The 16,507-nt window shown below is 42.2% G+C and overlaps 1 protein-coding gene across 3 annotated transcripts in view; it reads left to right on the forward strand.

Moving 5' to 3' along the window:
* The first annotated feature begins 2,036 nt into the window (after positions 1–2,036).
* LOC116978207 (matrin-3-like) overlaps positions 2,037–16,507 on the forward strand; it is a 55,495-nt gene continuing 41,024 nt past the window's right edge. For 2 of the 3 annotated variants that reach the window (XM_033029184.1, XM_033029186.1), the window contains exons 1-2: positions 2,037–2,140; positions 9,659–10,821. In XM_033029184.1, the coding sequence (XP_032885075.1) occupies positions 9,817–10,821 (1,005 nt within the window). In that variant the 5' untranslated portion in view covers positions 2,037–2,140; positions 9,659–9,816. Of the gene's footprint in view, positions 2,141–2,693; positions 2,810–9,658; positions 10,822–16,507 lie in introns of those variants that run through there. The other variant, XM_033029185.1, reaches the window with a different exon arrangement.

The following is a 16,507-nucleotide window of genomic DNA, read 5'->3' on the forward strand; positions in this document are numbered from 1 at the left end:
TGAGCTATAGGAAGAGGTTGAGCAGGCTAGGACTTTATTCCATGGAGCGCAGAAGGATGAAAGGTGATCTTATAGAGGTGTACAAAATTATGAGAGGAATAGATCGGGTAAACGCAGACTTTTTCCCAGAGTAGAGGAATCAAGAACCAGAGGGTATAGGCTCCATAGATGCTGCTGCACCCACTGAGTTTCTTCAGCATTTTTGTGTACCTTCGATTTTCCAGCAACTGCAGTTCCTTCTTACACATAAGTTTAAGGTGATGGGGGAAAGATTTAATAGGAACCTGAGGGGTAGCTTTTTTTACACAAAGGGTGGTGTGTGTATGAAACGAGCTGCCAGGTGAAGTAGTTGAGGCTGGTACTAGAAACATAGGAAATAGGTGCAGGAGTAGGCCATTCGGCCATTCGAGCCTGCACCGCCATTCGATATGATCATGGCTGATCATCCAACTCAGTATCCCATCCCTGCCTTTTCTCCATACCCCCTGATCCCTTTAGCCACAAGGGCCACATCTAACTCCCTCTTAAATATAGCCAATGAACTGGCCTCAACTACCTTCTGTGGCAGAGAATTCCACAGATTCACCACTCTGTAAAAAATGATTTTCTCATCTCGGTCCTAAAAGACTTCCCTCTTATCCTTAAACTTTGACCCCTAGTTCTGGACTTCCCCCCGCCGCCGGGGCCCCAAGTCATCTTCCCCCCCACACCACCCCTGCTGACCCACACTGAGCCCACGCCACCCCAGCAGGGGTTAGCGAGGGTGGCGTGGACCCAGCAGGGTTGGCGTGGGCCCAGCGGGGGTGGCGTGAGCCCAGCGGGGGTGGCATGAGCCCAGCTGGGGTGGCGTGGGCTCAGTGTGGGTCAGCGGGGGTGGTGTGGGGGGGAAGATGACTTGGGGCCCCGGCGGCGGGGGGAAGCAAGGGGAGCGGGCTCCGCCGCAGCGGCGTCTGGTGTTGGGGTTACAGCCGTTGGGTTCAGTTTCAGCCACTCCCGCCCGGGGACGGGAGAACAGAGAAATGGCCGTTTCCAGAGTGGGAACGTTGATTTTTTTTGTTTTTTTATTCCAAATCCTTTTTTTTTCCGATTTAAAAAAAAAAAATTTCTGGGTGACTTTTTTCTTAGGGAAAAAAGGGGGGTGCGGTCGCACCCAACGCACCACCCCTTCGGACGGCCATGCACACTCATCTCTCAGCTGCTATCAGGAAGAAGGTACAGGAGCCTGAAATCTGGTACGTCCAGGTTGAGGAACAGCTACTTCCCCACAGCCATCAGGCTATTAAACTCGCCATCAAACAAACTCTGAACCATAACAGCCTATTGCACTTTATCTGTTTATTTATGTATATATGGTCTATGCTACATAGACACACTGAACTGTTCTGTATTTATGCTTACAATACTCTGTGTGCTGCAGCAAGCAAGAATTTCATTGTCCTATCTGGGACACATGACAATAAACTCTCTTGACTTGAGTATACAAGCCCAGCCGCTCCATTCTATCAACATATGACATTTCGGGTGGAGACCCTTCTTCAGACTGATGTCAGGGGAGGTGACGGGACAGAGATAGAGACAGAATGTAGGTGGAGGCAGCCAGACTGGTGGGAGCAGTGGGGAGGGGGAGGGGATGGAGAGAGTGGGAAAGTCAGGGCTATCTGAAGGTAGAGAAGGCAATGTTGATACCGCTGGGTGTAAACTTGTGCTGGGCCTCACTCTGACAATGCAGGAGGCCCAGGACAGAAAGGTCAGGTCAGTGTGGGAATGGGGTGGATGAGGGTGGAGGGGGTGCAGGTGAAGTCTGTCGCGGTCCTTGGATGGAGTCGAGGGGGAGGGTGAAGATAGAGGGTCTCCCACCCAAAGACCCTATAGCGGCTATAAGATCTTTGCTCCCACCTGAAACGTCACGGTCACCCATTCCTTCTCTCCACAGACGCTGCCTGTCCCGCTCACACCACGTGCCGGGGGGGGGGGGTGCTGGGTGACGGCACCACGTGCCGGGGGGGGGTGCTGGGTGACGGCACCACGTGCCGGGGGATGGGAAGAGGACGCTGCGCGGGGCACCACGGGATCGTGGCGGGCTGGCGCTGCGCATTGTGGGAGTGCGAGGCCCACTCACCCGTTGGAGCAGCGGTTGGAGGTAAGCGAGCGGCGGCTGTGGCGGGGCGGGGGGGCGGGGATGAGAACCTCCCTCTGTCCAGGAAAACTCGGTGGAGGAGAGGAACTGTTCGGTGAAGATGGCGTTAGAGGAAATCCGCCTTTGGCTGAGGCGGGAGTGAGTGAGCGCGACAACCGGCGGCGCTGTGTAATGGCCGCTAGTCGAGCCGAGCCGAGCCGCCACCGCCATTTTGTGTCAGAGGAAAAAGCGCAGGAGCGGGGCCGGGGGAGAGAGCGGGGCCGGCGGGGGGAGTGTCCGGGGCAGGTGGCGGGAGAGAGCGGCCGGCGGCGGCGGTCCCCAGGGCCAGGGGCGGTTAGAGGGGGGGGGGAAGTGAGCGGCCTGCGGGGGTCCCCAGGCCAGGGGGGGGGGGGAGAGAGTGAGCGGCCTGCGGGGGTCCCCAGGCCAGGGGCGGTTAGAGGGGGGAGTCAGTGGGGCAGGCGGCGGGGGTCCCCAGGCCAGGGGGGGAGCGGGGTGAGCGGCCTGCGGGGGTCCCCAGGCCAGGGGGGAGTGAGTGGGGCAGGCGGCTCCGGCGCGGGGAGGCGGTCAGGAGACGGAACAACAAGCGGCAACGTTAAATTCAAATAAAGCGGATCCGCAAACCCTCGAGAATGCAGTATTGTCCCCGGAGAATGGGCTATTAAACCGTAAAAGGTAATAAATAAATCTGGTGGAATCTCATAATCCTCGGGGAATAAACAATAAATATATCGCCCACGAGCGGTCCGTGATGACAGAGAAGCGAAAGGATCTCTATATGAATGTTGGGGACTTCGCACACATTAGAGCTTTTGTTTTAAAACGTAATTGGCCAGATAATGAAGCTCTCCGGGAACAATAAATAAATATTTCCGAAAATCGAGCTTTAAGGTTAAAGGCAAACCGCAAAACCAATCAACAGTGGTTTTAAAATATGTAAATCAAAGATAGGCTCTCTCGTTGCTATGGTAATAAATGATAATCGCATGTTATCACATGGTGCAAATAAATTTTAATAGACCACTTTGAGAAGAATGGGAAATCATCCTCTGTACCCTTTCGGAGCTTAAAATAAATTTTGATGGTCAGAGTAAATGCTGTACTCTGCCCATCTACCTGCTCATTCCGATAAAAACAACGTGTTCGAATTTGGTGGGTAGCGCAGCATCTGTGAAGGCTTTGGGTAAGCAATGTTATAGGTGATGGGGTAGGTGATGCAGGGACTTTGCAGAAGGAATTGGACCGGTTGGGAGCTGAGAAATGGTAGATGGAATACAGCGTAGCAGAGTGTGGAGTCATGCATTTTGGCAGTAGGAATAAAGGCGTAGGCTATTTTCTAAATTGGGAGAGAATTCAGAAATCAAAGGGCAAAGGACGGTGCTGATGCTGGATTCCCAAAAAGTTAATTTGCAAGTCGAATCGGTAATAAGGAAAGCAAATGCAATGCCAGCATTTATCTCGAGAACTAGGATATAAAAAGAGGGATGTAAGACAGCCCTGAGCAAAACTGAGCAGTTTTGGGCCCTGTAACTGAGGAAGGGTGTGCTGGTGTTGAAGAGGGTCCAGAGGAGGTTTACAAGAATGATCCCAGGAATAATTGGGTTAGCATATGATGAGTTTTTGATGGCACTGGGCATGTACTCACTGGGGTTTAGAAGGATCGGGGGGTGGTATCTCATTCAAACAAACCAAATAGTGAAAGGCCTGGATAGATTGAATATGGAGAGGATGTTTTCACGAATGGGAGAGTCTAGGACAAGAGGTTGTATCCTCAAAATAAAATGACATGCCTTTATAAAGAAGACGAGGAGGAATTTCTTTGGTCAGAGGATGGTGAATCTGTGGAATTCATTACCACAGACAGTTGTGGAGGCCATTATAGGTGATGGATATTTTTAAGGCGGATATTGATATATTCTTCATTAGTATGGGGGTCAGGTGTTATAATATTGGAGTAGACTTGATGGGCCGAATGGACCAATTCTGATCTTACAACTCGGAGACATTTCAGGACCCTGGTGAATAGTTAGCTTGATAATATAAAACATTCCCCTTGTCACGCATTAAATGTTTTTGCATTGGTAGTAATTTAGTGGGTCTTTGAGTATTTTCATTGGTATATTGAGCACCATGCAATAGGACAAACCTTTTGCAAGAGCTGAATATTATTGTTCCACGTGCAACTTGCATTTATATAGACACTGTGCTGGAGTAACTCAGCGGGTCAGGCAGCATCTCTGGAGAACATGGATAGATGACGTTTCACAGAGTGCTGGAGTAACTCAGCGGGTCAGGCAGCATCTGTGGAGAACATCGATAGGTGACGTTTCACAGAGTGCTAGAGTAACCGGGTCAGGCAGCATATAACCATATAACAATTACAGCACGGAAACAGGCCATCTCGACCCTTCTAGTCCGTGCCGAACACATAATCTCCCATAATCTCCCCTAGCATCTCAGGAGAACATGAAAAGGTGACGTTTCACAGCTTGATGGAGTAACTCAGCGGGTCAGGCAGCATCTCTGGAGAGAAAGAATGGGTGACGTTTCGGGTCGAGGACCTTCGTCAGACATTGTATTTATATTGCATCTTTAAAACATCTATAACATTTATGCAAAATTAATATTCATAGAAGCCACAGAAATCTTGGTTGATGGATTTTAGGGTTGCAAGTGAGGAGGAAATTTGTTAATTTATAGAACCCTAATTCAAAGGTGAAGGATATGGACAAATGAAATGGCAGCAAGTGATGGTTCAAGGAAAGAGTGAGCCTGAGGAGAATGGCAATAGCTAATACACGTGGCATGCAGTCCTTGCCTTTCTCATATGCTTGTATATTGCCTATCATGCATGCTACTGAAATGGCTTGAAATCTTGGTAGACATCCATAATGATGATGATTCTCATGAGGTAAAATACAAATAAAGACTTGGTTAATGAGAAATCACTTTGGATAATTCTTCAATTGGTATTGGTGATAAAATTGGTCCTACACAGCGTTAAATGTTTCAGTGGACCTTTCCTCCTGCATTGAGAGGCTACAGCTTGTTATTTCATGCATGTGAATACAGTTGGCCCCATTACAACCAAAGAGAGATTCGGACTTGAACCTTAGAATTGGCTAAGATAAATTCGGGTGGATTTCTGATAGTGCTGTAGTGTAATTGACAATTGGTAGAAAAATCATACATTAGGAAGTAATTTAATTTGGTAATGCAAACATTCACGATGAATAAATCATTGTGATATGAAGCAAGGCTCATCTAGACCGTACCAATGGTTAAGCCACCATTTAGATTAAGTTTCATTGCAAGACACAAGTTGCCATCTAGTTGTGGGTTTAAAAGCTCGTTTTGAAACTCTTCATTTTTACCATTTGTCATTTCATTTGCTTAAGATGAAGATGAATTTGTTCCTCCTTATTTCTGCCCCATTCCTGGCCTCTTAAATTTGTATTGAATCACTGTGACCATGTTTCTAAATCATTATAGAAAGTGATTTCCATTAGCAAATTAATCCAAATGCAATGTTGCTTCATGTACATATTCTGCAAGGTGAAGATCATTAATTGACTGCATTTTAACAAATTGCCTGTCCCTTTATATCCATGATAACGTGGTCCTCTGCTATTTGAATCATATTTTTCAGCGCCTATCATATTCACCGTGGAGTATGGTCACTGTACAGCTTCTGTTATCAGAATGCCTGTAGAACTCCTGTTGATTTTATAGCCCATCAAGTCCACATGCACCACCCTCCACTGAGCACATCATTTTCTCAGCTCTATCAGAATGACTTGTTAAGTCTCTTTTTGTAAGTTGTGTTGAAAATCTTTTTGGGCCTATTTCCAGACCCTCCCCCCTTTCATCATGATGATGATTGGGCCATTGTTTCTTGCTGTCTTCGATCTCAAGACTATTAATAACTATATTTATTGCTTTCCATACATACCCCATCTTTATGGTCCACCTCTTATGCAATTGCTATCCTTCCTGGACCCTATCTGTGACAGTGAGTTTCCATACCCACTGCTGCAACTATGTGGAATCTGCTATTTTCCATCTTGCCGTCTGTAAACATTTCAGCTCTTTCTCTTTTTGAGTAACTTATATTTTGACAATTCCTATTCAAATGAGAGGTTGAGTTGTCAGCTGACAACTCCCTTCTGCACTGGATAGTGTTCTTCTGCTTCCAGTCCTTTCACGAGCAAGAAACTGTCAGCCATGCTCAACTTCTACCCCATTACAGATTTACACCATTATTTCTGCCATTCAACATAGATCATTTTATGGTGGCACAGGAGGGGGCCCTTTGGCATAGTGATCTCTTGTTGAATTTTTGTAGGTCTTGCACTAAATCCATTTCCTGTGTCTGCTTTCAAGGTAGAGTTAATACCCCTGGAAAAATTCTACCCCAGCATTGTAGGAGATGCACCACCTCTCTGCCATTTTCCACACGATTGATCATGGCCCTGCAGTCACCTTCTGTCTGAGATAGCAATTTGCATTATCTGATGTATGAGATAGTATTTGTCTCTCCACATTTGGGAGGGCAAATGAAATGCAAGTGTCTTGTTTGTTCAGCTTCTCTTTGTAGGTACAACCACAAGGGACTGCGGTCCATCACTTGAATTCCTCCTACAAATTCCATTTGATCTCTTCTTAGCCTGGATCCTTCCTCAAAAATAATCTGGAACAATTGTTTACTTCTAGAAATCCTTTAAATCTGTGATCATAAGAATAATTTCAGTAATTTCAAGTGTTATATATATTCTGATGGTCAAGTCTATTGTCATTTACCTCTCCCAGGTTTCCAAACCTTTCATTTTCTTGCACTTTCCTCTCATTTCCATACTGTTTACATACATGTATTTCTCTAATTGTTAGTAATTCTTTTACTTGACTTGGACTAGTTATATCATTCCATTCTGCCTGCTATTTGTCGTTATGCCAATTTATATATTTATATTCTCCCACTTTTCTTACCATATTAATATTCCTGTCGATCTTCTTTTTCAGTTCTGAAGAAGGTACAGGCCTGAAATATATCTGTTCTCTCCATGGATGCAGATTGACCTACTGTGTTTCAATTTCTTTACAGCCATCAGTACATGGAGTATTTTACTTTTTATCTTTTTATGTACTACTTAACCAAATTGGTAGTCATAAGTTGAACACGATTTACTCTATTTAGCTAGTCCTTCCGAGTTTTGCCAAGCTTTGATTTGATCAGAATACACTTTCACAATTTTTAAGTAATTGATTGCATAAGTTGTTTATATTGAGTTGGATGTGATTCCATCTTTTATTCAATCACAGATCAAAATGTCAAAAAAATGTGATTGTCAGGGTAGAGAACCAAATCGCTTCGGGTCACATTATGAATGCAAGGTCTTTACAGATCACTGAATATTTTGATTTTATTTGCTGCCTTTTGTTTGACTGTGAAAGTCCAAATTTTTTCCAATTATTCCCTAACAACTATTGAATTGGAAGCATTGTGTTCAAGGCCAATTTTGTATTCTTTGGAGAATTCAAATGTATAACATTTTGTTATATTTTCAAATGTTGTTGATGAGCTGTGAATTTTGTCAGAAGCTCTCCAGATTGTTATCATAGCTCTGGCAGAAATAACAAAGCAGAGCAGGGGATGGCCGAGTAAATGTAACTTCTGTAGCTATTGGAAGGTAGACACAAAGTGCTGGAGTAACTCAGCTGAACAGGCAGCATCTCTGGAGAGAAGGAATGGGTGACGTTTTGGGTCAAGACCCTTCTTCAGACTAGCTTCTATAGCTATTACAGTTTTTAGATTTTACAACGGTTTTATAAATTTTTGGTGTGATGGGAGAGGGGGCAAGAAACAGCACAGTCACAGAGACAACGTGTAAACTCCACCTAGGGTCAGGATCCTACCCATGGCACTGAAGCTGAGAGGCATTTGTCAAGTTCCAAATCAGTAAAATTGCTGAAATAACCAGATATCTTAATACAAAGATCTAGGCTGCATCATAACCATAAACCTGGCACGGTAGTTTTGGAATTGCCTTCTTTTCAACTGATTTGGCACATTAACATTGGCAAATTAAATTTTGGAAGCAATTTTCTCCATTTCCAGACTTGGGGAGTGAAAATGAAGCACAAATCTTGGTTTCATTTTTCTGTATTTTCTGAACATTGTTTCAGATTTATGGTCCATTTTGCCCATTTCTATGTATTCATGGAAAGGATATAATACATTTTTCTTTTGAAAGCAATTTTATTTCTATGAATATTAATAATTAAAAATCTGTCCTAAAGTGATCCTTACTGCAATATGTCAGTATTCCTTTGAATGTTGGGTGCCTAGACTTACACTGAATATTCTTACATTTGGCACCAATTACGTAAGTATAGGTTAGATGATATATTCTCACATTGCTCACTTCTCCAAAGAATAAATCCTCCATTAACCTTTTCAGTCTTTTGGGCAATTTCATGCTCATTAGATGATTCCTGCGATTCTACCACAAAAACCTTTTGTTCCTGAGCCCAGCTAACTCGTTCACTCTTGCTTGTCATCTGTTTAGATCACATTGTACACCAAATAATTTTTCGATACTCAGATGGTTGAAATGCAAAATCTGTTCTAGTATGAGTATAGCACTTTTTGAAGATTGCAACAGAAGTGTTGAATCTTTAAGCTGCTTAAAACTAATAATTTTCTCCAAAAATAAATGTACTCTGCAATGAGAGCCAACCCATGGGGATATGTGTCCCTTGCTTTTATCACCAATCTGATTACATATTACTTGTACATTCTCTCTTACTTTATACAATCAACCCAGTCCATTGAAACCAGCACAATCTGAATGTTCTAAACTTATTTCTGAACAGCTATGTCATGCACATTTTCTATAGATAATTCTGTATAGCCAAAACATTCGTTTACATTATGCTTGCTTTTGAGTTCATTCATTTCGCAGGCTCGTGCTTTTAAATCGGCTCCAATTTGTGGCACTGTTTACTGTTTTTCTACACAAAATCATGCAGTGATTTTATTACATTTTACATGCTTGGTGACCTGCATTGTAGGTCAAAGATGATATCTTTCATAAGATTAAATCTTATGTGGATAACGTGATGGAAAAACATAGAAACTAATGTTCAGTGGACTTCATTTATCTTTTCCTTTTTAGGACATCCAAGGTGAAATATTTTTGAATCTTTAATTTCTTAAGTAGAAAGAAAGAGTGGAATTTAATGTATTAATGGTACTTGTAACCATTGTTATATGCACATTGCATAGAACTTTGTTCATGCTCTGACCTTGATCAAGTTTCCAGGATACTTTTTTGTCGAGTTATTTTTAAAGTTTGGGTTGCTTACACTATTCATCCAACTGCTGTATAAATATTACTCTGAATCCTATTTTAAGCTGCATTCTACAGATCATTTTTGAATTTCAAAACTGGAAGGTGACTCTAATCTCTTTCCTTGCGACTCTTTCATAATTCTTGGCTCTAATGTTTTTCTTTTAACTTTCAGCCTGACAAAAATTCTTGGAGAAATTACATCTCTATAGTTTATGAAATCGGCCAACTTTTTGACCAAGTTAGACAGTGAAACAACCTGTTAGACCTTCTACTGCCCACGAAAGAACCTAGTCTGCTTTTACCGTAATTGGAACATACACTTGTGCCAAAATGGCAAGTTATGGCAGAGGCAATCAAATGCGTGCTAAGAGGAAGAGTCGTTTTCATGATGCAGAAGGTGGAGGTCATGCTGCAGGTCCGTCTTTGAACATCCAAGCAGCTCTTGGGACATTGTGCCAGAATCCACACTTGGCTGGCTTAATAAATTCTGGACAGGGTCAGAACTATGGCCCGCAGGGTGTGGGACCAGGTCAGAACTTTGGTCCACAAAGTGCTGGCCAGGGTCAGAATTTTGGCCTGCAAGGTGTAGGACAAAGAGTTAAAGGTTTGATTTCTTCAGCTGGTGGGCCCTCACGATACAGCGATACTGCTAGCAATAGTTTGCCTTCCTTGTTTGGAGTTAGAAATCAGAATCAACAATCTCACGCTCATCAGAAGCAAATTGATGCAGACAGGGCAAGTAACATTTTAGCTGCATTTGGTCTTTCATCCAGGGATTTGGATGAATTGAGCCACTATCCTGAAGACAAACTTACACCTGAATCCTTGCCAGAAATTCTTATGGAGATTAAAAGAAGAAGGGCTAATGAAGGAGCATCTTCAAAATACAACAGAGGTGATGGTTCCCTACGACATGACCGTTCCTATAGAGCCTCTCATGATGACTGGGAGGAAGAAAGACATTTTAGGAAACATAATTATGCCAGTCGTGACTCCAGTCTTGACTCAGTGGTTGAATATGGCCACGGTCATTCTTCTCGAGAGTCAAGTTCTAGATATGACCGGAAGGACTATGAACGTGAACGATTAAGAGGAAATGATGACTTTTCCAGAGAGGAAATGCATCTCTCTGAGTCTTCGCATAATTTTAATAAATTTGATTCTGATTATGGAAGATCTGCTCGTCTTCCTTCTCCTCGTACGCATGAAAGGTCTCTCTTTGAGAGAAAACGAGGATCTCCTTCGTTGAACAACATAAATGATTACCATGGTTTTTTGCCAGCAGTCTTCCCATACTTGTGTTCGCTGTGTGATCTAACCATTCATTCTGTACAGGTGAGTGACCTCTAAATTCTTTCAGTTACATTAGAAAGAAGTATAAATATTACAGTTGCTGCTCGCCTTGGACTTGGAAAACATCATTTGGTTTTAAGGTTGTCTCAAATTACGTTATGGATAACCTTGGCTTCTGATGCATTGTTTGCCAGTTTAAAAAAATATGATGGAATTAAATCTCCATTTCTACCCATTCTTTTCTTTGGGCTGAGAGGCATTCATACAATTGAAGTTCATATTGGATTTTGAGCTCATTATTGTGTTTCATCTATGTTTGGCTTCTGTACTCTCCTTGCTAAATACTTGAACTTCACTTAGTTCAAATTCCTTCAGGTTAGAAATTCAAAATGCCATATGAAGTTTTCTAAGTCTATGCTTTTGATTATTTGAAGGTTTGGTTTTGTTGGGTGGACAAATTACTGAATGGTCTTATTTCCAATAAAAACGAAAGGGCCATGTAGTCCATTTAAACTTTTTTTTTCTTTTTCTGTCAGATATGGCAGCAGAAATCATTTTAAAAACACAAGCATTTGAATTTTCCTGTGTAAATGAATTGATTCTGTTCATTCTCTTTCCTATTTTCTGGTTGTAATTCCCATCAATCTTCCATCTCTAATGATGGTATTTCTTCCTGTGCACATTAGCATAGGTGTAATTTCTTGCTAAGAGTTTCATTTCCACTAACTGATTCCATGAGGCTTTCACTGCTTTACCACAAATTCATATGTTTTTGAAATAGTCAAAGCTTTGCTGAAACAATCAGTCATATTCAAGACAGAATATTAAAGTTCACCACCAATGACTGTATTTCCACCGCACAAATTACATTTCTCGTGCGTTACAAATATAAAAGGAATGTTTGGGTTTTCTTGTTGCAATACTATTTTAACACCATATTTTTAACATTGACCATTGAAATTCAGCTGTATTTTCATTGAAACTTTTGAGAGCCTTTGGCGTCTAAAATTTAAATGTATACTGCCGAATCTTATGGATTGGTGAGGAGCCACTAGAAACGACAGCCTTTTAATGCGCTTATTGATGAAAATGTTAACGTTACAGTAACATTGAACCTATCAACAAAGAAAGGTGAGTAATTGTATTGCTCACTTGAAAAGGTAATTCATCAAACTTGATCTGATTTCATTTCAATTAGTGTATCTAAACACTATGGAACTGAACAGTGCATTGACTTGATCTTTATTGCCAAAACTGTTCCCCGCTAATTAAACAAGGTTATATATAATGAGTAGGAAGGAACTGCAGATGTGGCTTAAACCGAAGATAGACAAAAAAAGCTGGTGTAATTCAGGGGGACAGTCAGCATTTCGAGAGAATGAATGGGTGGTGTTTCGGGTCGAGACCCTTCTTCAAACATATGAGTATTTATACTCGTGTCTATTTGAAACGTATCACGGTTAAATATACTAGTGATATTTAAAAGACGTTACTGTCGTACCGTCAGAACAACTGCATTGTTCATTAATAGCCAAAATCCTGCGAAGAACAAGTAAATGTCAAAATGGAAGGTTCGTTTTATCTCTTAATTCCTTGCATTTTGCCTCCATTTATTTTCTTTATTGACACATTGCATTGGCATATTTTGTTTATTTCTCATCACTTAAAATTTGAAAATTACCCTGTAAAGCTCATGATATTTTTGATCTCAAATTATTTGTTTGCTTTGATTTTTATTTCCCTCGTGATTTTATACACCTCTATAAGATCACGCTGCAGCTCTAAGGAATAAAGTACTAGCCTGCTCAACCTATCACTATAGTTCAGGCTATAGTTCGGGTCCTTGCAATGTCTTGTAGATCTTCTATACGATCTTTCCAGCTCAACTATATCCTTCTTATAGCAGGGTGACCAAAACTGAATGCTGTATTCCAAATGCGGCTTCACCAATGTCTTGTACAACTGTAAATTAATACCCTGATCGAGGAAGGCCAATGTACTGAAAGCCATTTTGACACCATGTTCAGGGAACTATATACTTGCACTCCTAGATCCCTTTGCTGCACAACACTCCCCAAGGCCCAGCCATTCACTGTGAACATTCTGCAGTGTTTTAGACTTTGTAAAATGCAACCCCATGCACTTATCTGCATTAAACCCAATTAACTAGTACTCAGCCAACTTGCTCAGCATATCAAGATCCTGCTGTAGTTTTTGATAACCATCTTCACTATGATACCATCCATTTAGTGTCATCTGTAAACTTATTAATCAATAATTGTAGGTAGACAAAAATGCTGGAGAAACTCAGCGGGTGAGGCAGCATCTATGGAACGAAGGAATAGGTGACGTTTTGGGTCAAGACTCTTCTTCAGACTGATGTGGGGGGGGGGGGGGGCTGGAAGAAGAAAGGAAGAGGCAGAGACAGTGGGCTGTGGGAGAGCTGGGGAGGGGAAGGAGGGAGAAAGCAAGGACTCTCTGAAATTGGAGGTCAATGTTCATACCGCTGGGGTGTAAACTACCCAAGCAAAATATGAGGTGCTGCTCCTCCAATTGTGGTGGGACTCACTGTGGCCATGGAGGAGGCCCAGGACAGAATGGGAGGGGGGGTTGAAGTGCTGAGCCACCGGGAGATCAGGTTGGTTAATGCGAACTGTGCGGAGGCGTTGGGCGAAGCGATCGCCAAGCCTGCGCTTGGTCTCACCGATATAGAGCAGTTGACACCTAGAGCAGCGGATGCAATAGATGGGGTTGGAGGAGATGCAGGTGATCAATTATTGTACATTCCCATCCAAATCGTTGATATAGTGCACAAACCATAATGGGCCCAACCAATCACTGAGGCACACCACTAGTCACAGGCCTCCAAAAACCCTTCCACATTTTATCTATCTATCTATCTATCTATCTATCTATCTATCTATCTATCTATCTATCTATCTATCTATCACTTGCTAGGCTTTGTCCTGCCCCATCTCTCTTATAGTTTTCTTCCCCCTCCCACCATAATCGGTCTGAAGAAGGGTCCTGTCCCATAATATCCCCTATCCATGTTCTCCACATATGCTACTTGACCCGCTGAGGTCCTCCAGTGCTTTTATGTCTTTTTTTTCTTCTCTCTTCCACGACTGTTACCCTTTGCTCCCTTCCATAAGCCAATTCTCTATCCAGTCAGCTAGCTCTTCCTGGGTCCCTATCATGTGGAACCTTATCAAATGCCTTGCTGAAGTCCATGTAGACAACGGGTATTGATTTGCCCACCTCAACTATTTTGGTTACTTCTTTGAAAAATAAGATTTGTGAGACACAATCTCCCACGTACAAAGCCATACTGACTATCTCTAATCAGCCTGTCTTTCCACATGCATATATATCTTATTCCTGCAAATCCTTTTCATTATATCTCTGGTGACAAGTAAAGAATATGGAGTTATAACAACAGGTAAAACAATTTTGGTTCTCAGTATATTCTTTACAGGATTGACACTTTGACACCTCCAAACTCATTGTCATGTTTCAAGCTTAGAAAGAAGAATGTTACATGTCTGTTCTTCAGTAAAATGGTTATATCAATGACGGCTTGGTTTTGAATTTGAAATCAGTTGCAGTCTATAGTGCATTCATCGGCAGCTATCTGATCTGCTAAATCTTTCAATGGGTCTTGAACCCAGGCTTGATGTTGTACTTAATGTGTTTATATTTTGCATCTTAAAGTACATAAACTCTTTTTATAGCTCTGCTTTAGAATTTACTCAACACAAAAAATTTACAAGAAAGGTACAGCAACAGTGTTCCCCTTAATTGTTATTATAGGTTTTGGTGGAATGAATATGATTGGGTTAGTTATATTTTGTAGCAAGGTAACTTGGGGAAAACCCTGAAAATGCTATATTCTGCTGATGGGAAAGTCGCCTTAATTGCGAAGGAAATTTGAGTGGAACTTTGACTTTATAATTTCGATAAATATAATTTGACAACTACTGGTTAAATATAACTTTTATACTTTGATAATTTATTTTTAAAATATAATATTTTGTTTGTTGTCACGTGCACCGAGGTACAGTGAAAAGTTTTTGTTGCGTGTTAACCTGTCAGCAGCAAGACAATACATGATTACAATCGAACCATCCTCAGAGTACAGATACATGATAAAGGAAATCATGTTTAGTGCAAGATAAAGTCCAGTAAAGTCTAATTTAAGACAGTCCAAGGGTCCCCAATAGCAGCTCAGGACCACTCTCCAGTTATTGATAGAATGGTTTGGTTGCCTGATGACGGCTGGGAAGAACCTGTCCCTGAACCTGGCGATGTGCGTTTTCACACTCCTGTACCTCATGTCTGATGGGAGAAGAGAGTGGCCGGGGTGAGACTGGTCCTTGATTATGCTGCTAGCCTTGCCGAGGCAGCATGTATTATAAATGGAGTCAATGGAAGAGAGGTTATTTTGTGTGATGGTATGGGCTGCGTCCACAATTACGTCTAATTTCTTGTGGTCTTGGTTGGAGCTTTTCCCAAACCATGCATCCCGATAAAATGCTTTCCATGGCGCCTCTTTAGAAGTTGGTGAGAGTTGTTGGGGACAACTCCTGAAGCTAATTGTAAAATATTCTTTTAAAATGGACTGATGACAGTGTTTTCAAGTTACCTTAAACCAAATTATACTGTTAACTTCAAAAGACCTATACTTTACGGTGGGGTTTAAAAAAAAAAACAATTTAAGTAGACAATTTAAGGTACAGAAACTGTTCCCATCTGGTAGAGGAGGCAAACTGCAAACAAATTTATTCTTCCAATTACAACAGTAGTTGCTGGAAATCTGAAATAAAAATTGAAAGAAGTGCAGACCAGGTGGGTTTGGCAGCATCTGCGAAAAGAGAAACAGTTAGTGTTTCAGGTTCTTGACCCTAAGACTGCAAGGGCCATTCCTTCCCAACTGCATTTAACCATGGTACCGGCTTCTGGAACACGCACATTCGATCATTGTGTTAAAGAATCTTGGCCATAGTTGGAAAGGTATGGTTGAACCAAGAGTTCAAGAGAGTTTTATTGTCATGTGTCTCTGATAGGACAATGAAATTCTTGCTTTGCTTTAGCACACCAGAACATAGTAGGCACGAATAGTGAACAGATCAGTGTGTCCATATACCATTGCATAAATATATACACACATGAATAATTAAACTGATAAAGTGCAAATAAACAGATTATTGGCTACTAATGTTCAGAGTTTTGTCTGAGCCGAGTTTAATAGCCTAATGGCTGTGGGGAAGAAGCTGTTCCTGAACCTGGTTGTTGCAGTCTTCAGGCTCCTGTACCTTCTACCTGAAGGTAGTGGGGAGATGAGTGTATGGCCCGGATGGTGTAGGTCCTTGATGATGCTGCCGGCCTTTTTGAGGCAGCGACTGATAGATCTCTTCGATGGACGGGAAGTCAGAGCCGATGATGGACTGGGCAATGTTTACCACTTTTTGTAGTCTTTTCCACTCCAGGGCGCTCAAGTTTCCGAACCAAGCCACGATGCAACCAGCCAGCTTGCTCTCCACTGTGCACCTGTAGAAGTTATAGACAGTCCTCCATGACAAAACGACTATCCGTAATCTTCTCAGGAAGTAGAGGAGCTGATGTGCTTTCTTTATGATTGCATCAGTGTTCTCGGACCAAGAGAGATCTTCAGAGATGTGCACGCCCAGGAATTTGGAGCTCTTGACCCTTTCCACCATCAACCCGT

This window comes from Amblyraja radiata, chromosome 11, assembly GCF_010909765.2.
Source record: "Amblyraja radiata isolate CabotCenter1 chromosome 11, sAmbRad1.1.pri, whole genome shotgun sequence".
Classification (NCBI taxonomy): domain Eukaryota; kingdom Metazoa; phylum Chordata; class Chondrichthyes; order Rajiformes; family Rajidae; genus Amblyraja; species Amblyraja radiata.